Genomic DNA, 26,690 nt, shown 5'->3' on the forward strand with positions numbered 1-26,690 from the left:
TTTTATTGGGGGGGGGGGGGGGAGGGGGGGGGGGGGGCTTCTTTTTGTTGCTCGGGGAGTCACCGTCTCGTCTCAGGACCGGGATGCGTTAAGCATGACGAGCACGCGAAAAACGGCCACGCTGCATCTGCGAAGGTCCATCAGCGAGCAGTTGAGGGAGTCCACGGGCAAAGCGTGGGATCTGCTGTGGAGGAATGTGCGCGAGAGGCGCCTGGCAGGTCAGCTACGCATGCTTGGACACGCGTTCGTTTTTGATGCTTTTTGCTATCAGAAGTTGTGACGTCACGCATGCGGTTTGTCCTCGACGCAGGAAAGCTGTTGTGTTGTGATGGGGGGGGGGGGGGTCTTTATTTTGGGAAGATCAATGTCACATTTAGCAGGTGTGTGTGTGGGTTGGGGGAGGGGGGGGTCATCCCGGGTTTCAGATGTCTGTCAGTATGCGCGGTCCCGAGAGAGACGCTGTCAACTCGTCCTTGAGTGCGCCAATGCACCAAGTTTCTGGCGTGAACTTGTCAGTAACTGATTTTTGATTGTCAAAGCAGCTTTTGTCCATGATTATTCTCGTCACTTATGGCATTATTACGAAATGTTCGCTAGGATCGCATTAACGGATGTAGCTAAGAAAGTGTCAAATCCTACGTTGGCGCTCATGAGTCGAGAGAAAGCCGCTGGGTTCTGTGATGCGGCCGTAACCATGGCAACACATGGTGGCGTCACATGGTGTGAGTTTTCACGCAGGGCACATGCACTTTGCGTGCTTACTGTGTGAATCAGTAGCTGATTTTGGGATCCGTATACAGTAATCCCGTGCTACATCGCGGTTTGATTATCGCGGCTTTAGTACATCGCGGATACCCCCCCCCCCCAAAAAAAATACACAAATTCAAAATAAACCTTCTAAATTGAGGAATTATGGCACGAAGGTTGCCCACACGCCAGCAGAAGGCAGGGAGTTCTAAAAATATATTTACAGTATTGTACTTTTTTTTTTTTTTTTAAGTTGTAATAATAAGAGTTCTAAAAACATTTACAGTTTGTATACTTTAGCTACATGTACATATGTCACACACACACACACACACACACACACACACACACACACACACACACACACACACACACACACACACACACACACACACACACACACACACACACACACACACACACACACACACACACACACATATATACACACACACGTATCATATTTATATTTATATTGTTTCTACATTATTTTCTGTATGTCATTTATACTACGTTTTAATATAGTATTTACATGTTTGAAACTATTATTTAATGTTCTAATGATAACATATGCACGTATCTGGTTTGATATACACTTATCGATACACAAACAATGTATGTATGTTAAAAAAAGTGACACTACTACGTGGATTTTCACATATCGCGGGTCATCTTGGAACCAATTGTCCGGGATAAACGAGGGTTTACTGTATTTCTGTTGGGCCTAGATGTTCCTAATGACGTGGTCCGTATCCGAATGTTATGAATCTGTATTGTATTGTATTGTATTGTATTGTATTGTATTGTATTGTATTGTATTGTATTGTATTGTATTGTATTGTATTGTATTGTTATCAACCATGTGTGTAAGTTGTTTAGCCTAGATGCTAACGCTAATATTAGCCGTTACTTAAGACAGATTTTGGCTAATTGTATCTGTGGCCGATAAGTGTGTGCGGAGCGACGTCATACGTGATGTCACAAGTGGACACGTGCACTTTGGGAGGGTAGCAGCATCATTAGCAAATTTCAGCAAATTTCCTGCGCTCAAGCTGTTTTGCAGTTCCATCGTTTCCCCGCTGGAGGGCGGTCTCGTCAAATTACTTGTTTTATTGAACGCTAGATTGTGTGTGCGCGTGGAACCATGTGGAACGTCAAACTAGAGAAGATGTGAAATATTGGTCACTTGGAAACAATGGCAACATTGCTTACTCTGTCACGCACGCGCACACGTTTGTGAGAGAGAGGGAAGTGCGACACTATGCGCTCGTGTGTTGTTCGTGCGCACATAGGTTAGTCTTTGTGTGTGTTTTCGTGTGCGCGACCGTGTGATGCACACAAACCCAGATCGTGGTGTGTAGGGTCTCGCTTAGAACTAGTTTGGTTTACAGACAGGAACTAGGAAGACCCAGTCATACACTGACCATGCGTCCTCTCCCGCTCGGTCATGTAACCAAAAGGCACGGCATTCGTGGCGAGCTGGTGATGGCAGGTGAACGACACCAGTGTTGGAGGAAGCCATGCGATTGGTTGCCGGGAAGTAGAGGGCGGGAGCCCCCATTCCAGTGAGGGCATGTCTGAGGAATTCCGCTGGAATGTTTGCGCAGGAATCATCCCGATCAGACTGCCCGTTTCTTGGGAGTCGGCCATGGAGGAAGAGGAGGCGGAGAGCGAGCGCGGGACCTCCGCGGAGACGGCGGTGGGGGCCCCCGAGAGTGACAGTGCCAAAGAAGGGATGTGCCTGGAGGCCATGACGCCCGACGGTCAGGATCACTATTTGCGGCTGGGTCGGACTCCCCGACTTCGCTCCGCCCTCCGCCTCTCGCGCATCATTGCCCGAAAGCAACTGCTTCGGAGGCTGGAGCAAGGTAGCTTCGAACGAGCAATTTCAAATAGCCTCTTCGATTATCAGCGGATCGACGGTGGCCCGAAGGAGGTCCGAGCGGCTTCTAGTTTGCGGCAGTTAACTCAGACCCGACTACTATGTGATATATATAGTTTTTAATATAAATATACTTAAATATAGCCGATGGTGTACGGTAAACCAATATTGTATTTATGTACTGTACACGTTTTTCTTAGTGCTCCCTTTCTCAAGAGCCACGCGGCGGGGCAAAAATACACATACGCTGGACTCCGTAACCATGTGAATTGATGGTGCGCGGATGTTTTGAGTTTCTCTGTCGCCCTCTAGTGGTAATTTACTGACGCACATTCCTAAATCATTATAAATAGAAATAACTTTTCTTTTGAAACAGCAAACAGGCTGCAGGAGGGTTCAACACAGTAAGACATCAAGACAAGAGCAGAGGCCGCCAACGCGGACAGGTTACTGTAAAAAAAAAAAAAAAAATCAAAACGGGAAGTCGCTTGGAAATCCACTAGAACAGTGATCACCAACCTTTTTCGCGCCACGGACCTGTTACGCGTCAGAAATATTTTTGCGGACCGGCTTTTATATAAATAAATAATAAATTTATATAAATATACATACAGAAAATGTTGTCTAAATATTGAAAATATAAATATTATCGTGTGTGTGTATAACATATTAACAAGAAGTACTGGGCAGGCTAATGAGTTAGCGGAAAGATGCTAATTCACAATCGTGCTAGCACGCGAAAAAAGACCTCTAAAGCAGTGGTCCCCAACCTTTTTTGCGCTACAGACCAGTTATGTGTCAGAAACATTTTCGCGGACCGGCCTTTATATAAATAAATAATACATTTATATAAATAAATAATTTTAATAAATATATAAATACGATGAAATAAAATGATACGACTGGCATAAAAATGAATAAAAACCACATAAAAAAAAACTCACCATTACGATGAATTATTGGGAGCACCAAGCTTGTTTCTCAGAAACGAGCCGGTCCCATCTAGGCGTAATGACACCCGAAGTGGTTAAGGTTTGTCTTTTAATGTAGGATGCTTGGTCTCTATGTGCTGAAGCAGTTTTGAAGGCTTCATTGCCTCGTTAGCTAGCCTGTCGCCACATATGCCGAGTGCGCTTGGCGCGTCAGAGTCACCTGTGGCGATAAATCCATATTTTAAGTAGGACTCCAGAAATGTTCTTTTAAATGCAGCTTTCCTTTTCTTAGAAGTGGTAGCCTCTTCTTTTTCAGTCTCCTCATTGGACTTTTTTTTCCTTTTCGAAGAAGCTTTCCAAACTGATCTGTTTCTTGCTCATTTTTGCTTGCCTCACGGGCTCAACTGGGTGGACATGCCACGTGACCGAGACGAGCGTCTTGTGTCAAGAGACACACCGACGGATGTAATTGGGAGAGAATTGCCCAATTTTTTGTATTTTTAAAGTCAAGTCAAGTTTATTTGTATAGCCCTAAATCACAAGCAGTCTCAAAGGGCTTCACATGGACAAACAATTGACAATTATTCTCAAAGCATCCCCTGATTTTAAGCTCCCAAAAGGGCAAGGAAATACAAAAAAAAAAAGAGAAACCTTGAGAAGGGACCACAGATGGAAGGATCCCCCTTTCAGAATCACCAGGCTGCAATGGATGGAGAGAGGGCACATAAAATACCTAATATGAAAATCAGAGAAAGAGTGGATGTCCAACTCAAAGCGAAGAGCTGCAGGAGGTGCCTTCGATTGTCCTGGCAGTGTCTTCGAGGAGAGTAATCTGCTGCAGTTCCCTCATCCTGAATTGGTCCACGAGAATCCAGATAGCCGCTGTCAGCTTGGGTGTCACCTAACCACCTCCCCAGCCGGGGAGGGGAGGGGGGATGGAGAGAGGGAGCGAAAACAAACTCCAGCCGAATCGGCCACTACAGGTTAATTAAAGGCCATATCATAGAAATGTGTCTTTAAACGTGTCTTAAATGTTTCTACTGAGGTAGCAGTTCTAATATCCATTGGTTATGGTTCCAAAGCTCTGGAGCCCGAATAAAAAATGCTCTAGACCCTGCAGACATTTTCTTGGCCCTCGGTGTCACTAAAAGACGAGTGTTTTGCGAACAAAGGTTACGAGACGGAACACAAGGAAAAACTAGGTCGACGAGATATGAAGGCGCTAAGCCATGCAATGATTTATAGGTTAATAGAAGAACCGTCACATCTTAAATGGACCGGTAGCCAATGTAAATTGGCGAATATTGGGGTAATGTGATCAAATTTTCTTGTCTGTGAGAGCAGCCTTGCAGCGGCATTTTGTACTAACTGTAGCCTTTTGATGCTGGACTTAGGAAGACCAGAGAATAATGCATTACAGTAGTCCAGGCACGACGTGATAAAAGCATGTATAATAGTTTCCGCATCACCAGTCGAGAGGATCAGACGAATCTTAGCAATATTACCCAGGTGAAAAAACGCAATTCTGGTTATATTCTTAATGTGCTTTTGAAAGGAAACAGATTGGTCAAATATTACTCCGAAATTAGTTACAGTATCGCTCTGAGTGATAGAACGGTTATCTATAATTATAGTGGTTTCCTTAAAAAAGTGTTGATAACGAGCTGGACCAATTATTATTGAGATTAATGACTTGCGAAAAATAACGAGTTTTTGCTAAGATAAGCGCATCTTTATATTTCAGGAGGCTGTCACGCCATGCCTGATGGAAAACCTCAAGTTTGGTTAAACGCCATTTGCGCACATGCTTTCTACATAATTGTTTAAGCGTACGTGTTTCATCTGTGAACCACGGAGTAGGCAATGTACGGTGAGTTTTCAGACGTAGCGGCGCCACAGAGTCGATGGCATTTAACAATGTCGCATTGAATTCATTTGTAAGATTATCAATAGAGCCGAGATATGCGGGAAATATGGCAGTTGCCGGCTGTCATGCGGTCGCGTTTATTTTTCCGGGTTTCTGTCTCGTCGATGTCGTAATTTTACTTCCGGTTTTATTTTGTTGTTCCTTCCGATTCAGTTTGTGTTTCCTTCCTCGGTGTTGGTTGTCTTGTCTTCCCTGATCCCGATTGTGTGCACCTGCGTAATCGATACTAATTGTCATCACCTGTGTCCCCGCCCTTTTGTGTGTATTTAGTCTGTGTCTTCCCCTTGTCTTGTGCCAGTGTGTCTTGCCTCGTCCCGACCACCAGCGATCCCTTGATGCCTGAACTCTCTGTAAGAACCCTCCTTTTTGTCTCGCCACCGAGCGACGCTTTTGTTTGTGCCTTGGTCTCCATCGCCTTTTTGTCTCGCCCCAGTGCGACTCCTTTAGTTGGTACTTTTTGCTACGCGTTTTCCCTCGTAAGAGGCGTTTTGATTTGTACTTTTAGCCTTTTGACTCGCCTCAGTGCGACACCTTTTGTTTGTACTTTTTGCCACGTGTTTTCCCTCGCAAGAGGCGATTTGATTTGTACTTTCGCTCTGTGTGCTTGCTGGAATAAATCCAAGATAGAAACGACTCTGCATCCGAGTCCTTCGCCTTGTTCCCGGCCTGACAGTACACACTGGCCGCGACATGGACTCGGCAGAGTCGGAGCACCTGTGCGCCGCAGTGCGCTCCCATGCCTCACTGCTCGCCCAGCACCAGAGGGAAGTGGGCGACTTGGGAGAAGAGATCCGAGGACTCGCTAAGAATCAAGAAGATTTCAGAGGAGCGGTCGCCACCCAAGTAGCAAAGCTGGGTCAGCAAATGCAGGAAGTGCTCTCGCTCTTAAACGCGGGACCAGCAGCGACCTCCAGTACACCCGTCGCTTCCCCCGTTACTCCCCTTGCAATAGCTCCCATGACTGGCGGTGCCAGACTGGCTCCTCCAGAGCGCTACTCCGGAGAACCCGGCCTTAGCCGGGCCTTTATTACAGAATGCGAGATGCATTTTGAGAGTTCCCCAGCAGATTTCCCCACCGAGCGCTCCAAGGTGGCCTACATGGTATCATACCTGACGGGAAGGGCCCGCACGTGGGCCACCGCGGAATGGGCCAGGGATTCCATCTCCTGTCGCTCTCTCCCCGCTTTCATCCAGGCCCTGCGAACAGTGTTCGATCCAATCTCCGCTGACCGAGACAAGGCTCGCCAACTCTGTCAGATAGTCCAGGGACAAGACACCGTCGGAGACTACGCCATCCGGTTCCGCACGCTGGCCGCGGTGAGCGGGTGGAACGCGGCGGCACTATATGACATCTTCCTCCGGGGCCTGTCTGGACCCATACAGGATCAGCTAATCCCCTTAGACCTTCCCACCGACCTCGACGCCCTCATCGCTCTGGCTATCCGCACTGACAACCGGCTGCAAGAGTGGAGGAAGCACCGACGCAGCAACGCCCCCGCCTTCGTCCCAGTAGCCGGCCCTGACGTTCACCACTCCAGGCTGTACGGGGATCGGCAGCGCCAGGAGCCAGAACCGATGCAGTTGGGCAGAGCTAAGTTAACAGAGGAGGAGAAGTTACGGCGGCGCCGAGAGGGAAGATGCTACTACTGCGGCGAGCTCGGACACCTCCTTCTCTCCTGTCCAGTGAGGAGGACCCTGAAGGTAAGCGCCTTCTCTGCGGCTCTGTCCCCGGGGCGAGTGCTCCCCAAGGGCAGGATTACACAGTTGGGAAGAGAAATAGAACTCGAAGTATTAATAGACTCCGGAGCGGACGAAAGCTTGATAGACTGGGCATTTGCTCGCCGGTGGGGGGTAAAGACTGAGCTACTGAACACTCCCGTGAAAGCCAATATATAAGAAAAAGACACATTTATCAAGTGTATTCAATGCTTTGTCGTCGAACTAACACCTCTCAATTTCTACATGCGATATTGAAAAAAGTACAACGGTGTTGAAAGTTGTAAACAATTGTTGGCAGAGTAGCCATACAGCAGCAAGTACATGTGAGACACCCAATTGCACCGAACTCAGTGGAATGAAATAAAGAAAGACAAGGAATGGACAGGCACTCTTTGAGATAACTCACATAACAGAACCAGTCTCGCTGTCAATTGGTCCCCACCAGGAGAACATACGGCTACATGTCGTGACCTCTCCAATGAACCCTCTCATTCTCGGGTATCCATGGCTTCAACGCCACAACCCCGCTATAGACTGGGGATCAGGGGAAATAACGGGATGGGGGTCCGACTGTCATGATTCCTGTATCAAGTCTAACCCGCGCCCTGTGCCTCCTGCTCCAGACGCGCCAACCCCAGACCTAACCGGGGTCCCTGCGTGTTACCACCAATGGGCCGAGGTATTCAGCAAGGCCAAGGCTACCTCTCTGCCTCCCCACCGTCCGTATGATTGCGCCATTGACCTCCTGCCGGGTTCAACCATACCCAAGGGGAGGCTTTATTCTCTTTCGGGACCTGAGAAGCAAACCTTGAATGAATATATAGACTCCTCCCTGCAAGCAGGACTGATTCGACCATCGTCGTCGCCTGCGGGGGCGGGGTTCTTTTTCGTGGGCAAGAAGGACGGCACCCTACGTCCCTGCATTGATTATAGTCCCCTCAATCAGATCACCATCAAGAATCGGTATCCGCTCCCACTGATGTCGACCGTGTTCGACCAATTACAGCAAGCCCGGGTGTTCACAAAGTTAGATCTGCGCAACGCCTACCATCTGGTGCGCATCCGGGAAGGGGACGAATGGAAGACAGGGTTCAACACCCATCGAAGACATTTTGAATACCTCGTCATGCCATTTGGCCTCACCAATGCTCCCGCTGTGTTTCAGGCCATGATAAACGATGTTTTGAGAGACTGTTTGGACCGGTTTGTGTACGTATATTTGGACGATATTTTGATTTATTCCCCAGATCTGAAGACCCATAGGGTTCACGTCGAGACGGTGTTGCAACGACTCCTTGAACACCAACTATACGTAAAGGCCGAGAAAAGTGAATTCCACAAGAGCACCGTTTCTTTTCTCGGCTTCATCGTAGCCCCGGGCAAGGTAGAGATGGACCCGGCGAAAGTAAGCGCGGTAAAGGAATGGCCTACCCCTGACTCACGCAGAAAGGTGCAGCAATTCCTGGGCTTTGCCAATTTTTATCGGCGGTTCATCAAGGGCTTCAGTGCCACAGCGGCTCCCTTGCACGCGCTCACGTCTCCTAAAGTCCCCTTCCGCTGGTCAGCAGAGGCGGAGGCGGCCTTCCAGGAGCTAAAGAACCGTTTCAGCACCGCTCCCATCCTCACGCTTCCTGATCCGACGCGGCAGTTTGTGGTGGAGGTGGACGCCTCCAATCAAGGAGTAGGTGCCATCCTTTCACAGAGGGCCAAGAGCGACAACAAGCTCCATCCGTGCGCGTTCCTGTCTCGACGGCTGACGCCCGCCGAACAGAATTATGATGTGGGGGATCGCGAACTGTTGGCAGTAAAGCTGGCATTGGAAGAATGGAGACATTGGTTAGAGGGAGCACAGCAGCCTTTTTTGGTCTGGACAGACCATAAAAATTTAGAATACATAAAGTCAGCTAAGAGACTGAATTCACGCCAAGCCCGCTGGTCACTTTTTTTCAATCCTTTTAACTTCACACTGTCCTACAGACCGGGAACCAAGAACACCAAGCCTGACGCCCTCTCCCGTGTTTTCAACTCGGATCCAGAAATTAAGAAGCCCGAAACCATCCTGCCTCCTCATTGCCTGGTTAGAGCAGTGACCTGGCCTATCGAAGGCCGGGTACAGCGGGCCAATGGTAACAAGCCACCCCCTAGTGGTTGCCCTGAGAACCGACTATTTGTCCCTGCTCAATTACGATCCCAAGTCATCCATTGGGCTCACACCTCCAGACTCTCCTGCCATCCGGGCATGCGCCGAACGCTGTTTGTAATCCAGCAGCGATTCTGGTGGCCCTCCATGAGGGCAGACGTCAATGAATACGTTGCAGCCTGTCCCGTCTGCGCCCGGAATAAGAACTCCCACGGCGCCCGTATGGGGTTGCTGCATCCCCTACCCATTCCTTCGCGCCCATGGGCGGAGATATCCATGGACTTCGTCACCGGGCTTCCGACCTCGCATGGGCGAACCACCATACTCACAGTGGTGGACAGATTTTCAAAGATGGCTCACTTTATCGCCTTGCCCAAGCTCCCGTCCGCTAAACGAACGGCCACCGTGATGATGGACCACATATTCCGGGTTCATGGGTTCCCGAAAGACATTGTTTCCGATAGAGGGCCCCAATTCGTATCCAGGTTTTGGCGGGAGTTTTGCAGGCTCATAGGGGCAACCGTGAGTCTCACGTCAGGCTATCACCCGGAGGCAAACGGACAGACGGAACGTATTAACCAGCAGTTGGAGACAAGTCTACGCTGCCTGGTCTCCCAGAACCCCTCCTCGTGGAGCAAGAACCTCTCCTGGGTGGAGTATGCCCACAACTCCCTGCCCACCACGGCTACAGGTATGTCCCCCTTCAAGTGTGTGTATGGCTACCAGCCCCCTGTCTTCCCTGACAGTGAGCCGGAGGTGACGGTGTCTTCAGCCCACGCCTTGGTGCGCCGCTGTCGTCGCGTCTGGTCGGCGGCTCGGGCCACGCTGGTCCGACAGGGGGACCGGGTCAAGCGGATGGCTGACCGGAGGAGACGTCCGGCGCCCGTGTACCAGAGAGGTCAACGTGTCTGGCTATCCGCCAAGGATCTTCCCCACCGGGGGGACTCCAGGAAACTGGCGCCTCGCTTCGTGGGTCCGTTCCCCATCGCCAAGGTCGTGCACCCGGCCGCGGTGCGTCTCCGCTTGCCCAGGTCCCTTGCAGTCCACCCCACCTTTCACGTTGGGAAGGTCAAGCCGGTGGTGGACAGTCCGTTGGTGCCAGATCCTGCGCCCCCTCCGCCTCCGCGGACTGTGGGAGGTGGGACGGCCTACACCGTTAAAGAACTATTGGATGTGCGCAGAAGAGGCCGGGGCTGGCAGTACCTGGTGGACTGGGAGGGTTATGGGCCGGAGGAGCGGCAATGGGTGCCGCCTAGTTATATTTTGGACCCGGGACTTTTTGAGGACTTTTATGCGGCTCACCCTGGGGCTCCTGGGCCGTCTGGGATCCGGCCCTAGGGGGGGGGTTCTGTCATGCGGTCGCGTTTATTTTTCCAGGTTTCTGTCTCGTCGATGTCGTAATTTTACTTCCGGTTTTATTTTGTTGTTCCTTCCGATTCAGTTTGTGTGTCCTTCCTCGGTGTTGGTTGTCTTGTCTTCCCTGATCCCGATTGTGTGCACCTGCGTAATCGATACTAATTGTCATCACCTGTGTCCCCGCCCTTTTGTGTGTATTTAGTCTGTGTCTTCCCCTTGTCTTGTGCCAGTGTGTCTTGCCTCGTCCCGACCACCAGCGATCCCTTGATGCCTGAACTCTCTGTAAGAACCCTCCTTTTTGTCTCGCCACCGAGCGACGCTTTTGTTTGTGCCTTGGTCTCCATCGCCTTTTTGTCTCGCCCCAGTGCGACTCCTTTAGTTGGTACTTTTTGCTACGCGTTTTCCCTCGTAAGAGGCGTTTTGATTTGTACTTTTAGCCTTTTGACTCGCCTCAGTGCGACACCTTTTGTTTGTACTTTTTGCCACGTGTTTTCCCTCGCAAGAGGCGATTTGATTTGTACTTTCGCTCTGTGTGCTTGCTGGAATAAATCCAAGATAGAAACGACTCTGCATCCGAGTCCTTCGCCTTGTTCCCGGCCTGACACCGGCAACAGTAACTCAGATAGCGCAGTTGCAGGTATGGAGTTAATATTACGGCTGCTATAATTCTGATTGCTCTCTTGTCTTTGACAAAGAACTAAAATTTCAAATTTTATTAAGTAATGATCAGACAAAACAGTAGTGTATGGCAGTTGTTGGGAATGATATACTTTTTATCATTGGAATCTATGTATCTACTTTTGTGTGCAAGATTCTCCGCAGTATGTGACCATCAGGCCTTGTGAAAATGACTTGGGGGCATATGGCCGGCTAGTCATTAGCCGCGCTATACAATAAGCCCCACAGTTAGCTAGACATGATCAGATCATGAGATTGTCATGGGATGGCTGAAGCAGACACACAGACTATGTTTTTGTTAAGTTAATGGTCATGAGACGTCCATACTGCTCCGTCCATAAGAGTATCCCCTTTGTTCTGTGGTAATGAGATAACTATGGAATGTACTTCCTGCCTGGGAACCTACCCGATCATGTACACTTGCCCAATTGTTTCTTTCTCAATAAAAAGCTCGGCTAATCTCAAGAAGAGCGCGAATCTCAGCCACACTTGCTGTGTCTGGGGTGCGCCCTTCTGCGCAGGAGAAAATGCTAAGCCAAGAAAGACCTACCGCCTCTGAGATTGATTTCAGATAAATGTTGCCAACCCAACAGCAGTGCTGTTATATTTGAGGTTACCAGTCCTCGGGATAATACCAGATCCAAGGTATTTCCATTCTTATGCGTTGCTGCCTGTACGACTTGCGTAAAACCAAACGTATCAGTTAAAGTCTGAAACGCCGAAGTAAGTGGCTCTGACGGTAAATTCATGTGGATATTGAAATCGTCCATGATTATTATATTATCCGCATTTGTCACTAGATCAGCCACGAATTCTGAAAATTCTTCCAGGAAGCCAGAGTAAGCCCCGGGTGGACAGTAAATAACAGCAAGATAAAATGACGGTAAAGCGGTGGATCGGACAGTGAGAACTTCAAATGTTTTAAATACGTTAATCGAATGAGGCCTAAATCTAAGATCGGAATTTGAGATGAGGGCAACACCCCCACCCTTTTTTCGAGGATGCGCCACATGCGAGCTCACAAAATTTGGAGGCGAGGCCTCATTAAGCGGCAGCAGTTCATTAGGTTTTAACCATGTCTCGCAAAGACCAAAAACGTTTAGATTATTGTTCCGTGATGAGGTCATTAATGAGAACTGCTTTCGTATGAAGCGATCTAATATTCATAAAACCGAGTTTAAGTGTAATCGGTCGATCAGGGTTATCGAAGGATTTTTAAACGAAATGCGAGTAAGATTGTGTTCTCTAGGCCTGACATCACCTCTCAAATGTTTATTAGCGCGGTGGGACAATACAACCGTAGGAATTTGATAGTAAATATTTGGTACACATGTAATATTATCTGAAAAACGCACCGTTTCATCAGCGATACCGGTTTTTCAAAATAAATTCTTACTCATTTTTGCTAGCTTTGCGGGCTCGACTGGGGAAACATGTCACGTGACCGGGACGAGCGTCTTGACCTGAATGAATTGATCGTCGATAAAAAAAATATATATAGTATATATTTTTTTTTTCTCCCTGTGCGGCTTGGCGGCCCGGTACCAAGTGACCCACGGACCGGTACCGGTCCGCGGCCCGGGGGTTGGGGACCACTGAACTAGAAGATTTATTAACTTGCTGATTAATTGTTTGCAATGGATTAAGCACGTGTGTCTCTTTGGTGACCGCAGCCCCTGTTTTCATCTGGCGTCACTTCCTGTCACATGATGTCAGTTTCCCTCCAGATGTCAACACAATTGTGCAACCGAGCAAAGTCAAAGAGCAACCCGGTCAAGTTGCTCCCATGTTATCTTGCTCCCCGTCTCGAGTTACGACTGTTATAGTAAAGCGATTTTGTGTTTCGCGACTGGAGATTCGTCACAAGCGACTTGGAATTTGCCTGACTGCAAAACTGTTCAAATTCTCAATAAAAACGCTGACCGAAACGTCTCGATTGCATTTCCAACTGGCTGCAACATATAGCAAACACTAAAAAAAAAAATGAAATAGAAAAGCCATAAGCTGGATTTGAACCCGTGACGCAAAGAAATAAAGTACAGCGTACTGATAATCAGCGTGATCGCTGTGCCAACGTGGCGGACAAATCAATAGATAATTTTTAATGTAGCCAAAACTAAATTACCCGGATGATGCCTAGTGTATACACGCCCATGTTAACTGGCTCCTCGGAACCAACTTAACATGGTTGCGTTCCAAAGCTTCACGCCAAGCTTGCAGGAGGCCATCATGCATTTATGACATGATCAACTTTATAGACAGATAAGGAATGGGTCCAAGTACTAAAGCAGCGGTGTTATATTGATCGGCTTTGCGTATTAATAGGAGTGTGGAGAGAACAAAATATCAAAAATGGTGGTCTGTCACGCTACAATTTTACAATTTTATATACATTTTTTTTTAGTGTTTGCTATGTGTTGCAGCCAGTCGGAAATGCAAACGAGACGTTTCGTTCAGCGTTTTTTTTTATTGAGAATTTGGACAGTTTTGCAGTTAGGCAAGTTCCAAGTCGCTTGTGACGAATCTCCAGTCTCGAAACACAAAATCGCTTTACCTTAACAGTCGTAACTCGAGGCGGGGAGCAAGATAACATGAGAGCAACTTGACATGTAAAGCAGGTGTTGTGCTCGATTTGGTTCCCCCGTGAGATTTTGTTCCCCCTGCCACGGGAGCGCGCACGCCTTGTTTGGAAAGCGATAAAACAATGCCGTACGGCGTCGTACGGCGTCAGCACTATGTTGTTTTCAATAAAAACATGAAGAATTCACGTTTGCGTCAGTCAATTTTAATTTTTATAAAGGATTATTCTCATTTGATGTCTTTAAATTCATCCGCGTTCTGCCATTGAAGCGGGGTGCATTCAAAGACCAGTCGTACAGACGGAACACTCATTCACTTCACCAAAAAGCAACGATATGATTACGTGAGCTCTTTGCATAAACCTCGATGCAAAGAAACTCGTCCTTTTGGGTACTGTTACATGCTACAAGGAGTATATATTACAAAGGAGTTGTGATCATTATTCATCCATCCATTTTATTACTCAGGTATTGTCAAAGCAAATTAATATTGTTGCATTTATTAATTTGCTTTAAAATGACAGCACAATATAATTAAAAGATGACACTATAGCATTGTCAAGCCACACACGTTTTGTGATCAAATCTTTCATAACGAGAATGATTTGAGTGAATTGATTTGAATGAATAATTGAGAAGAAATTTCAGTTTTGAAGGCTCCTTTTGTCCCAAGCAAAGTGAAAGGTGGTGGGATAAAAATTGTAACAGGAACGCTATAAAAAATGTCAAGCCGTGAATATTTGTGCCCCCCTCCCATTTTGAGAACGGTGAGTCCTGGACATCAACCGGCTTTTTTTCTGTCTTCCTGGGGGTCTGTTCAGGGAGTGTGGCAAATTTGAACAGGTTCCCTCATTGCTAGGCCAAATTACAGGGGGGAAACATATCCTCACATATCCTCACGGCGCCCCCCCCCCCCCCCCCCCCCCTTATTTTGAGAACGTTGAGTGCTGGACTCTAGCTGTTTTTTTCTGATGATTTGTGCAGTGATACTGTTATTACTGCACTTTATCAATGTCTTTGGCCTTATTTTTGGTCAAACAACTTTGTTTCTTAATCATATAACATACATCAAAAATAATGACTTTAAACTTTATTAAGATTTTTTTTAAATAATAAAATAAAAAAATAAAAAAAATAATAAAAAAAAGCAAAATGGTCTTCAAGCAAGCTTCAAATATTTAGCATTTAATTTCTGTACTTGTACATAAAAAAGAGCCTTCGGTCAAATATCCACGGCTTGACATTTTTTATAGCGTTCCTGTTACAATTTTTATCCCACCACCTTTCACTTTGCTTGGGACAAAAGGAGCCTTCAGAATTGAAATTTCTTCTCAATTATTCATTCAAATCAATTCACTCAAATCATTCTCGTTATGAAAGATTTGATCACAAAACGTGTGTGGCTTTTTCTTAAATGAACACGTTTGACATTGCTATAGTGTCAGCTTTTAATTATATTACGCTGTCATTTTAAAGCAAATTAATAAATGCAACAATATTAATTTGCTTTGAAAATACCTGAGTAATAAAATGGATGGATGAATGATGATCACAATTAAGTATAAAGTCTCCTTTGTAATATATACTCCTTGTAGCATGTAACGGTACCCAAAAGGAGGAGTTTCTTTGCATCGAGGTTTATGCAAAGAGCTCACGTAATTATATCGTTGCTTTTTGGTGAAGTGAATGAGTGTTCCGTCTGTACGACTGGTCTTTAAATGCACCCCGCTTCAATGGCAGAACGCGGATGAATTTAAAGACATCAAATGAGAATAATCCTTAATAAAAATTAAAATTGACTGACGCAAACGTGAATTCTTCATGTTTTTATTGAAAACAACATAGTGCTGACGCCGTACGACGCCGTACGGCATCGGGTTTTCGCTTTCCAAACAAGGCGTGCGCGCTCCCGCGGCAGGGGGAACAAAATCTCACGGGGAACCAAATCGAGCACAGCACCTGTTTGCTCGAACTTGTCATTCCGAGCGAGCGATGTTGCGCGCGGGGTGGGGTTTCCTCATATAAAAAAATGTGGTGAGCGTAAGCCATTTCTGTCTTGCCCCACTGCTGTCAATCATTTTGTCCAAGTTTTCGCTCTAATGACGGTCTTTATCATGTTTTATTGACATCGTGTCCCCTCGGGAGGACGTCTTTGGAGAAATAAAATGTGTTTGGAGCGCACCCTGCTGGAAGAAATACATCACTCGCCTGCCCAATTCTAACCATGTACGACTACAGTGTTAGTACTCGTCTGATGTTGCCTTCACGGACAGTCAGAAATAATAGCTTTCCTTGCTCTCTCACTATCGCTGTCTCTCTCTCTCTCTCTCTCTCTCTCTCTCTCTCTCTCTCTCTCTCTCTCTCTCTCTCTCTCTCTCCCTCTGTCCGTCCATCCATCCACTTGATTTTGTACAGCCATGTCATGAATTAATATTTATTTGACCTCCCCCAATCAAGGATGTACTTATTTGCCACGTAGTGATGACTTTGCCAGCACAAAAGTGGGTGGAGAGCTTTGACACGCTTATGAGCGTCAAACACGCCAGCGGACGAAAGCAGGAAAGCAAGCGGTTGTAAGAGTCATGAATGGGCCTTGTTGCCATGGTGAAACAGCATAACTTGCTAGTTAGTTAGTGTTGAGGTGTCAATAAAAGCCTCGACGAGTTCCTACTGTCCCACTCGTGGCATCATCACTGAAAATTCACAGACCCTCGCTGTGGAACGTTCCGTCCCCGTCTATCGGCTTGGAATTCCTGGATGGGAACGGCAAACTGTATGTGCGTGCGTGCATGGTCATTTATGTTTTTATGTCATCTGTGTGTGGTTTTCCACCTGGCAGAGCTGGAGGCCAAGGAGGCGTGCGATTGGCTGAGAGCTGCCGGATTCCCTCAGTATGCGCAGCTGTACGAAGGTAACGCTCTTGAGCGCTTTTGTTTGGCTTTCCACTATTCCTTCCACTTGTCCACTTGTCTCGTCTGCTCTTTGCGCTTCCTGGCCAGAGGAAGGGGATGGACGAGCTGTCGGCGGTCATGGGAAAGGCCTCGTAATCACAACTGGGACTCCAGCAGTGTTCTTCTCCCTCTCGTTTCCGGTCACATTCACTCATGCCGTCGTTCATTTGTAAGCTTTCAGGCGGCCATTTTGGCTGTGCTGAATGAATATTACTCTGGAAAAGAAACGGAAACGAGCAGTTTGGAGGAGAAACTTGCTAAGATTCCATTTTGAATTGCCTTTGCGCTTACTGGCGAGAAATGCAAGAGTATTACAGAAGATCACTTAGAGAAAAGAAAAAAAACACTCCCGGCAAGTCTCTCCTTCTCTCAGATGCTCAGTTTCCCATCAATATTTCCGCGGTGAAAAGAGACCACGACTTTTTGGATGGAGACCTGGTGGAGCCTCTGTCGCGGTAAGCTTCTTGCCTGCTTTCCAACTTCTCCACTGGACCATTCCCAGAGAGGAAAAACTGTCCCGGGTGGCCGTGTGCATGTGTGTGTGTTGCAGTCGCCTCAACACACTGAACAAGTCCACCTCCATGAAACTGGACATCAGCCACCCCAGAAAGAAAGTAAGTTGAACCTGTTTGTTCGATCACCTTATGGGCCCCACCTCTAGCAAATATTTGACGATTTTATGTCAGTTTGGACCTTGACCCAAATGTTCCCGGACCTCTCGAGAGTCCTCGCGCAGTGCTGATAAATCCCGACAGAAATGTCCCAAAAGCGAAAGGGGACCTCTTGGTGCAGTGCTTCAAATTGCTTCATCCGCAGGGGGAAGACGCTGACGAAGATGAGCCGACAGCCATCAGCAAACGTTGGACGTTTGAGTGGAGCAGTCACCGCTGGTCCCGCCTGGAGGACATGCTGTCAGACGGCGTGGCGAGCAGCGAGAGCGCTCTGAGCGAACTGAGCGAACAGGAGCTGGCGGCGGACGCCTTGTCAGTGGCGTCCCTGTCGGTGGTGTCCCTGTCAGCCTCCTACCAGCCGCCACCCCGCGACCTCCCATACTACAACTCGCTGCCCATCAAAGGGTGCCGTCGTGGACAGGCAGGGCGCAGCAAAGCCAAGGAGTTCCAGCGGCGGATGGAGCTGATGCGCACTTGGGGGCCGTCCACCATGCGCAAAAACTCCAAGAGCAAACCCCCTATGGTCATTAGCGGGCCCATGCTGCAAGGGGAGGAACCGCTGGCCCTGCGGGTCCTGCAATGCACCCCCATCAGCCAGTTAGAGCAAAACCTGGCTGGGGAAGATGGACAAACCTCGGTCAGCCACCGCGGCAGCGACCTTGACGCCGATCTTTCCGGGATGAACGTGAGCCCCGTTGGTGAGCCCCCGAGAGCCCGGACTGCCAGCAAACGAAGCGATGAGTCCCAGGAGCTCTCGCTGCAGGGCGAGGGGCTTGACAGGCAGAGGGCCCACTTCCGCTCGCACCAAAACCTCCTCATCCACGTCCCCAAAGACTATAAGCCGGGCACTTTCCCCAAAGCGCTGTCCGTTGAGAGCCTCACGCTTGGGAGAAGCTCCGCCGACCCGGCCGCTTCTCCGTCGACCAAAAGCATGAACCTGGACGACATCTGGTCAGGCTGTCCGCCGTCCAAGCCCCCCTGCCCGAAAGCGCAGAGGGGTAGCAGAGCCAGCGTGTATGACAACGTCCCCGGGTCCCACCTCTACGCCAGCACGGGAGACCTCCTGGACCTGGAGAAAGAGGACAACCTGTTCCCCCACTTGGACGACATCATCCAGCACGTCTGTGGCCTGCAGCAGATTGTGGACCACTGGAGCCGCAGTGTGCTCGCTGACAGTGAGAACGGCGAAGACGGCGAGGGCAGGACCACACCCATCTTGCTAAACGATAGCCATTCCAGTGGGACCGCTCGAGACAGAAGGGATTCCGGCGTCGGGGCCTCCTTGACAAGACCTCAGTAAGGAATGCGTCGAGACCTGGGCTGCCAAACTTGTCATCGCTGGCAATGGAAATCATTCCTCAGAAAATGCTGACAAAAATTCACTATCAGGGAATTGTGGAAAGAAATCCATGAAAAGTCATAAAATACCCAAAACTCAATTATCTAGCCTGGCAAACATTTTTTTTTTGGGGGGGGGGAGTCCATCCCTCCCTTCCTTAGCTCCGCCAGTGATTGGAGGGCACTTTTTTGTCATGTATTACAATTGAGTTTGTGCGCCCACAGATTTTTTTTTTTTTTTTTTTATGGTTTGTGGGCAGCTTCAGGGTTCAGTTTGACAACTGCTGGTCTCGACAATTGCTTTGACACCCCGTCAAGCGCTAGAAAAAAAACAGAAAGCCCCTTGCGTGTTTGCAGGGTGCGCCAGACCACTATCCATCTCAAGCAACTGTCTTGGTCGCCGCACATCAGCAGCCAGTCGGCCGCTCAGCTCAGCCTGCTGCGCAGGTTCTCCTTGCTGCGTCTCACCGCCATCATGGAGAAGTACTCCGTGTCCAACAAGCAAGGCTGGACCTGGTGGGTCCCCGAAACGATTTTTGCTGAACAAGAGTCTCTGTTGAAACGTTTGCTGAGTAAGAGGCTCCGTTGAAACTTTGCTGAGTAAGAGGCTCCATTGAAACGTTTGCTGAGCAAGAAGCTCCATTGAAACGTGCTCTGCCTCGTGTTTTTGTGCAGGTCTGTGCCCAAATTCATGAAGAGTATGAAGTCTCCAGACCCCAAAGACAAGAGTGTGTTTGGGGTCCCACTTATGGTGCACGTCCGCCGGTGCGGCTTCCCGCTGCCCCTTTGCCTTCAGCAGGCCCTGGCACACCTCAGGAGGTGCGGTCTGGAACAGGTACTCGTGACCTGGAGACCTTTCCAAGGCAAAGCCCACGTTTTGCCGCAACAAATGCTCATTGGCCACTTTCCCTTGTCAAACGCACCTCTTTTATTAAGGTGGCACCGGCTTCCCGGTAACGGGTTTGGACCAACCGGGATAAGGGGATTCGTCCGTAATCTAACCACCCGAGTTAAATTAACTCTACCAGAATCAATCTAATTTCTTTACGACGCCAATCCCTCTCAAGTCACCCGAAGCTCGAGCCGAGTAACTCAAGTCGAGGCAAGATATTTTTTTTTTTAGATGTCTTTGTTAAGACCTCAAGGATTCGTTAATTTACTAGAGCGCCCTCGCCCTAGCTGAGCTCAAGATAACTACTTCGAACCAGATCTGACAATTCCTGATGTTAAGGATTAAAGCTGTCTTCACTTTAAAAAGAATTGAACGGATTTAAAGAATGACTACGATAGGGGAATAAAAACATTTTAAAGTTGTAATTACTGCATGTAAAACCATGCTCAACTTAGTTACTACGAAATAATCAATAACCGAATTAAGGCTTAAGAAGAGATTTAATGAATAAGCAAGCAAAAGAATTACAAGTCGAAAAACAAAGAAAACAAGACTCACCCACTCAGAACAAAAGAGGAGACTAAAGGTCTAAAAACCTATTTGGTTGAACAAATCGAGTGATCAGCTCTCCTTTGTTCCAAAATCCGAATTATGTTCAAAAAATAGGAAAGGTTCCGGCCGTGAGGAGTGTAGCCTAAAAAGTAAAATTGGCGATTTCCCCTTTCTGCCCGGAGCGGCTGTCTCCTCTGCCCTTCCTCGAAGCTTAAAATTTGACCAAGTCCAATTCGAAGACTCTGGAAATTCATCTTAGTAGATTTTGGTTCAATCTCAAAAAGAATGAAAAATCCATCTTCGTTCTTTTACTCCGGGCAGCGTCACGGCTAACGCCCTGACTAGGAAGAAGCGCCCGCTCCGCTTCGGGTATCATATTTATAGGCTTCTGGCTTTACCTCATTGGAATATGTAGATGAAAAGTCAGAATCCCTGCACCTCTGGTTGTCTTGGCAACCCTGCTTCAAGCAGCAACCACTGCGCCCGACAGCCACCGGCCACCGGATGCAGGTGTTTCCTGTTTTGCTTGTTCTTTCCCTACTAGCCCTAAATGTCTCCTCTCAACTTAATATATTCAGGTATGGATGGAACACCAATGTTAAATACAGGTTGGACAAAACATTGCAACATTAATCACATATATTTTGTCTAATAAAGATCAATCTCAACCCATAATAGTACTTAACATAATAATGGGTTCCTCCAACTTAAACAGAAATATTGATATTGCTCAAGCTGTTACATCTTAAAATTATGGCATAGCAAACTCATATTCCAAAATTGTGCGTTGCTACGTGTTTGAACAGGTCGTGTCCTCCTAATTGCTAACAATTTTATTAGATTTGTTAATTTCCATCAGGTCACCCCATGTCAAGCTTTAACGCCATCTCCTGGTGAAATTTTGGAACTACTACATGTTTTAGGATAGACAATGTGCCTGGGCCAAATTCAATACCTAATTTTACACCATCTTGTACCACCATGCCACTTGACACCCTCCAGGTGGGCCTGTTCCGCAAGTCCGGCGTGAAGTCTCGTATCCAAATGCTGCGTCAGCAGTGCGACGCCTCGCCCGACGCCGTCAACTTTGAGGAGCAGTCGGCTTACGACGTGGCCGACATGCTCAAGCAGTTCTTCCGGGACCTTCCAGAACCGCTGCTGAGCAACAAGCTGGGCCAAACCTTCCTGCACATCTACCAGTGTACGTGGCAGGCTACGGGCCGAGACTTTGAACGCTTGCCGAGCGCACGCTGACGTTGCCTTGGCCCCCGCAGACGTGCCCGAGGAGCAGCGTCTGCAGGCGCTGCGAGCGGCCATCTTGCTGATGGCGGACGAGAACCGGCAGGCGCTACAGACGCTGCTCTGCTTTTTGTGTGACGTGGCGGCTCGGGTGGACCAAAACCAGATGACTGCTGCCAACCTCGCTGTCTGCCTGGCGCCGTCCCTCTTCCACCTCAGCCTGACCAGGAGCGGCGCGCTCCCACCGAGGTACGGCATCGCTGCTTTTGCTAACCCTAACTGTAACCCCCACCCTCCCATTGACATTATCTGTTGTTCTTCTGATGATTGATGTCCAAGGTCCAGCCAGCGAAAGTACGCCAGTGGCCGACCCGATCAGAAATACTTGGACGAGAACATGGCCGCCACTCAAGGCCTGGCTCACATGATCACCGAGTGTCAGCGCCTTTTTCAGGTCTGCTGTCTTTCTCTTTCCTTTCTCTCTCCTTCATGAGCAGAAAGGCCAGCCCCTCTTTGGGGCTCCTCCATATTTGACTACCGCTAAAGACTCCATTTAAGGCCAAAAGCCTCGGATCGCTTTCGAGCTCTAGTCTCGCGAGACTAGCAGCCAGCCAACGGCAGCACACGCAGCCGTGGTTGGCGGACCGCTTAGCAGTTGCTCACATGATGGAGTGACACTCATGTAATGCTCCTCCCACAGATCCCGGACGAGATGGTAAGCCGGTCCTACGCGGAAGCCGTGCTTGCGGCGCCACCGCTGGACGAGCTGGGTGGGGTGCGTTGGGTGGACAGGGACGAAGACGAGGGGGACGATGAGGATGAGCCAGACGATGGATCCTACCATGCGCATGACATGCGCAAGCTGATCCGCAACCTTGTCAAAGAGAGCCGAGACAAGAGTAAAGCCTGGAGATGTCGACCGGCAGGAGAACATGTGGAACTGTCCTGCAAAAAGGTTCTGACTCCATCAGCACTCGCATCTCAGTACACACTCAAATCCAAAGAAGGCGAGCACACGAGCGCATTGTTGCTTGCGTAAGCAGTGGCACTAAAGCCCGAGTCTCAAGTTGATGGAGTCATGCCTTCAGGTTGCTGATGGTACTCCTCTTCGGCGTTGGCGCGTCAGCACGGAGGTGGAGGCCGCACCCGCTGAGGTTCTTCACCGGCTGCTGCGAGAGCGGCCCCTCTGGCAGATAGCGCTTGAGCAGGAAGAAGTCTTGGAAGCGCTGGACAAGCAAACGGACGTGTACCAGTACTCCTGTGTCAACATGCCGTCGCAGCCCCTCTCGGACTTTGTGCTGCTCAGGTACTCACGTGAACGCTTTCCCAGCTGAGGCGTGCCGTCACACGTCCGTCGCCATCCTCCCTCACGTCAGGTCATGGCGTTCAGACCCCGTGAAAGGTTGCTGTGCGTTGGTGTGTGTGTCGGTGGATCGCGACCATGTCCCACGTGTGCCGGCAGTACGGGCTGTGGTCCTGGAGTCCCATTACCTGCTGGAGCCCTGCGGTGTGCCGACCAGAACCAGACTGACACACTTGTCCAGGGTAGACCTCAGGTAGGACAAACAACCCTGACTTGTTCTGATTTTCTTGTCATTCTCACTTGTGGCCTGCAGGGGGCGCGCTCCGGAATGGTACAACAAGGCGTACGGCCACCTGTGCTCCAACGAGGCGCAGAGGATCCGAGCCTCGTTCCTCGGTGCAGTAGAACCCGGCCGGTGAGAACTGCACGGCACAAGAACACGTCTGCGTACCGTCGCCGTCGGTAGACTTTTTATTGTTCATCCTCGCTCATGCTGTTTTAATGTCATTTGTGAATGGGGCATTCTGGATTTACCGGAAAAAAAAAAGCGAAGAGTTCCACTTTTCATTGTCATGTCGAAGACATGTGATGATGATGCTTCCGGGAAGCATGATGTATGCGCAGGCACGTAATTGTGGGTGTGTGTTTGAGGGTATACGTCTGTGCCTGACTGAGTGCGTCTGTGTGAGTATGTGTGAAAGTGCGAGAGGGTCTGCCTGCGAGAGGAATTGTGTGTGCAAGTGAGAGAGATCACTAAGAACAGTGCGTGTGTGGAATGTGTCAGTATGATACATAGTAAATGTGTGTGAGAGTGAGGGCACGCATGTGAAAGTGTGTGTAAGAATGAAAATTTGCATGCGTGTGTGTGTGTTGCGAATAATAACTTGTAAGTGTGTTGCTCTCATATTGATATGCTAACGGTAAGCAATCAGAAACAAATGAATGCTTTGTCGCTAGTGCTGATAAGGCGGAGCCTGCATCGCTATGGCAACGCTGTGATATGATCCGTTGCCACAGAATTCCTAATTTTAAATAAAATGATACAAAACAACAAGGGTTTTTTTTCATTTATTTTTTACAACTCAAACACTGAGCATATTTGCTCATGTGACAGCAAAAGCCCAGCCTAAATTTTTGGAATATATAACAATGATATTTCTCAAAAATATTTAGGTTCTAGTAACTCTAGCAACCAAAAAATCAAATTGATGGTTTTTTTCAAGCATTATGGAGCACTCATCATCGTGGTGATGTCCTGAATCTATTCCCTGCATAAAGACAACAAATGACAACTGATTTGATCATGCGTGAACCTCAATGCAACGTAGATGCAGCATTTACATTGATGACGATCTGTATCAGATCGGGAATAATCATTCTCTGTGTCCACATAATAGCGCTGTTGTCGTGCCAACATAATGGATACATCCAGCTATCATCCGGACATCGGACTCCGCATTTATCCTTTTATTTGTGTATCAATACCTCCATCCATCTCTCTCGATAGCCATCTAAAAACCCACCGGCCGTCTTTAAATTCCCTCTAGTGTCACTCATCGGTCCATCCAATGACCTTCATCATCCAATGAGCTTCATCAACCAATCCATTCATTTATGTTGTCAATCAGTCCATCCACCTCAATTGGACATCCAGCCAACTACTCGACTGCCCAGCTTCAGTATTGGCGTATCAATATAGCCGTCATTGATCCACCCATTCAGTCTTCAACCAGTAATTAATCAGCTATCTGTCATTCATCTTTTCATCCATCCTTCCGTCCGTCCGTCCATCCCTCCATCCATCCATGCCGGAGTTATTCTCTGTCACAACCAATCAGACATCAACTTCCAGTCAAGTACATGTTGCCCACTTGTGTCACTTCCTGTCCACTCTGGCAAAGCCACTTCAAACCAACACTCTGCAACCCTGAAAGGGGACCGAGCTCTTGGTGAATGGATGTAACAAAACGAAGGGCAAGAGTTCCAGCCAATCAGCAGCCAGAGTCAGAACTGAGGCGCCCTGCAGCAAGAACCCTTTGTCTTACTCAAGACAAAGCTTTATAAGCCTTTGTGTCATATGACAAAAGAGTGTGACACACTCACACACGCACTCGAAGTAAGGCCAGAGAATATCACCGCGATGCCGACCCTGTCAGCAGACCGCATCTCAAGGAAGCGAGTGGCGGAACATCACGAGTGGCGGCTGCATGTAGTGAAAACCCATTCTGACACAAACACACAGGCAGGCGCTTGTAAACGCAGACATCCTTTCCTCATTGTAAAGTGATCTGACTTCCAGCAGATGTGACCTGCTGGAGGAAGCAATGCACCGTGAGCCATCTGGGCAAAAAAGGCACTAAGCAGCTGCTACTAGTAGGCTACTAGAAACAACTAATGGTATTTTATTGATTTGTTGTATTTATTAAAAAACATCTTATTGTATCATCTTAGTTGACGCATTGTGTGTCATATAAAGAAAATGTATCTAATTAATAGATTCAACGTGGTTAAGTAAAATAAGTACTGTATCTTTTATTGTGTCCAATTGTGTAACAGTATTTTGAACATTTCTCATATAGTGACGGCATCATTCGCACTAGTGCAGCTACGTGCGCGTGCACGCGCGCCTCGGGACTGAGGACGCGAGCTTCCAGCAGGGTGTCCGAGTGCGCATGCGCGGTCAACGGCGGCCCACCGCAGCCAGGGGGCGTCAACATGGCGCTGTTGGACGCTGGCGTCGACCTAGCTGACTGACAGAGAGCGAGCGAGCGAGCGAGTCGTACGCGGCCGGGAGGAGAGAGAGCCCGACCCCCCCACACCACCATCACCCAGCCGTATGAAGCCGAGCACGGTGCGAGGACAGCCGCGTCGCTTGTGAACGTTTGCCCGCTTCCAGTGCGGTTCCTCCCGCGTGGTGGATGTGTTTGTCTCCGCCGCCGCGGAGCCTCAGCTTGTAGGGCAGGTGCTAGACACCCGTTCCCGTCCCCTCCTCTGAAGAGAGGGGTGGAAAATGTCGAGCGACAAGCCGCATTCGGCTTGCTCGCTGGCGGCCGCAGACTCTGCCTCCTCTTCACCGCCGTCACCGCCTCTTCCGGGGGAGAGGATGCCGTCGTCCGCCGCGGGTCCCGTGGTGCTGCCGGCCGGTGTCATCAACCCCACCGTCCCGATCAGGAATATCCAGATGAAATTCGCCGTGCTGGTGGGCCTCATTCAGGTCGGCGAGGTGAGCAACCGGGACATCGTGGAGACTGTTCTCAACCTGGTGAGTGGATCGCCCCCCCCCCCGCCCCAAACACCACCTCCATCACACACTATGAATCCTCCATGTTTTATTTGACGCCTCTTGACTCTCGTTGAAGGGATGATGTCATTTGTTTTTTCTTCTGTTCATGGAGTTCAACCATTTAATGTGAATTTTAATCGCTCAAGTGAGCGTTTGCGTCCCTCCCTCGCTCCCCTCTCATCCTCCTCTTCCTCATCCTGATCAGGAGCGGCCATTGTTGACTTAATGGCGCCGATAAAAGACCCCCCCCCCCTTTTTTTTCCCTGCTGCCTGGTGCAGGTGGTGTCAAAATGACACTAAAATGAACAAAGGCCCACTTAGCATGACGACGCTATCCATCGTTATGCATCCATTGTGGTTGATAGGAGGAGGCTCGTAAGGTTTTTGGCTAGAGAGGGGGGATTGCACAAGGCCCCAAAAAGTGAGGTTCAGGGTGGCACACATGGACACGTGTACAACCCCCCCCCCCCCCATCATGCAGCCGTCACCCTATCAGATTTG

At 48.7% G+C, this 26,690-nt stretch overlaps 2 protein-coding genes and 1 long non-coding RNA gene across 30 annotated transcripts in view; 2 read left to right on the top strand and 1 right to left on the bottom strand.

The window, feature by feature from the left end:
* Positions 1-23,960, top strand: part of LOC125982495 (StAR related lipid transfer domain containing 13a) — a 63,261-nt gene extending 39,301 nt beyond the window's left edge. For 3 of the 8 annotated variants that reach the window (XM_049743136.1, XM_049743141.1, XM_049743137.1), the window contains 13 exons: positions 16,800-16,871; positions 17,285-17,366; positions 17,462-17,525; positions 17,728-18,878; positions 19,278-19,436; positions 19,596-19,755; positions 21,367-21,565; positions 21,639-21,852; positions 21,943-22,057; positions 22,304-22,558; positions 22,692-22,909; positions 22,980-23,148; positions 23,220-23,960. In XM_049743136.1, coding sequence (XP_049599093.1) covers positions 16,800-16,871; positions 17,285-17,366; positions 17,462-17,525; positions 17,728-18,878; positions 19,278-19,436; positions 19,596-19,755; positions 21,367-21,565; positions 21,639-21,852; positions 21,943-22,057; positions 22,304-22,558; positions 22,692-22,909; positions 22,980-23,148; positions 23,220-23,372 — 3,011 coding nt within the window. In that variant the 3' untranslated portion in view covers positions 23,373-23,960. Of the gene's footprint in view, positions 1-76; positions 219-2,354; positions 2,616-16,661; positions 16,734-16,792; positions 16,872-16,959; positions 17,081-17,284; positions 17,367-17,461; positions 17,526-17,727; positions 18,879-19,277; positions 19,437-19,595; positions 19,756-21,366; positions 21,566-21,638; positions 21,853-21,942; positions 22,058-22,303; positions 22,559-22,691; positions 22,910-22,979; positions 23,160-23,219 lie in introns of those variants that run through there. The other 5 variants (XM_049743133.2, XM_049743134.2, XM_049743135.2 and 2 more) reach the window with 5 other exon arrangements.
* Positions 25-16,932, bottom strand: LOC137840990 (uncharacterized). Its single transcript, XR_011088258.1, has 2 exons — positions 16,793-16,932; positions 25-211 (listed from the first exon to the last, which is right to left on the bottom strand). It is a non-coding gene; the product is annotated as an uncharacterized lncRNA (long non-coding RNA).
* Positions 23,961-25,591: 1,631 nt separating the features above from the next.
* nbeaa (neurobeachin a) overlaps positions 25,592-26,690 on the top strand; it is a 35,470-nt gene continuing 34,371 nt past the window's right edge. For 15 of the 21 annotated variants that reach the window (XM_049743109.2, XM_049743097.2, XM_049743094.2 and 12 more), the window contains exon 1: positions 25,593-26,168. In XM_049743109.2, the coding sequence (XP_049599066.1) occupies positions 25,917-26,168 (252 nt within the window). In that variant the 5' untranslated portion in view covers positions 25,593-25,916. Of the gene's footprint in view, positions 26,169-26,690 lie in introns of all 21 variants that reach the window. The other 6 variants (XM_049743093.2, XM_049743095.2, XM_049743101.2 and 3 more) reach the window with 1 other exon arrangement.

The sequence above is a fragment of the Syngnathus scovelli genome, chromosome 15, assembly GCF_024217435.2.
Source record: "Syngnathus scovelli strain Florida chromosome 15, RoL_Ssco_1.2, whole genome shotgun sequence".
Taxonomy (NCBI): domain Eukaryota; kingdom Metazoa; phylum Chordata; class Actinopteri; order Syngnathiformes; family Syngnathidae; genus Syngnathus; species Syngnathus scovelli.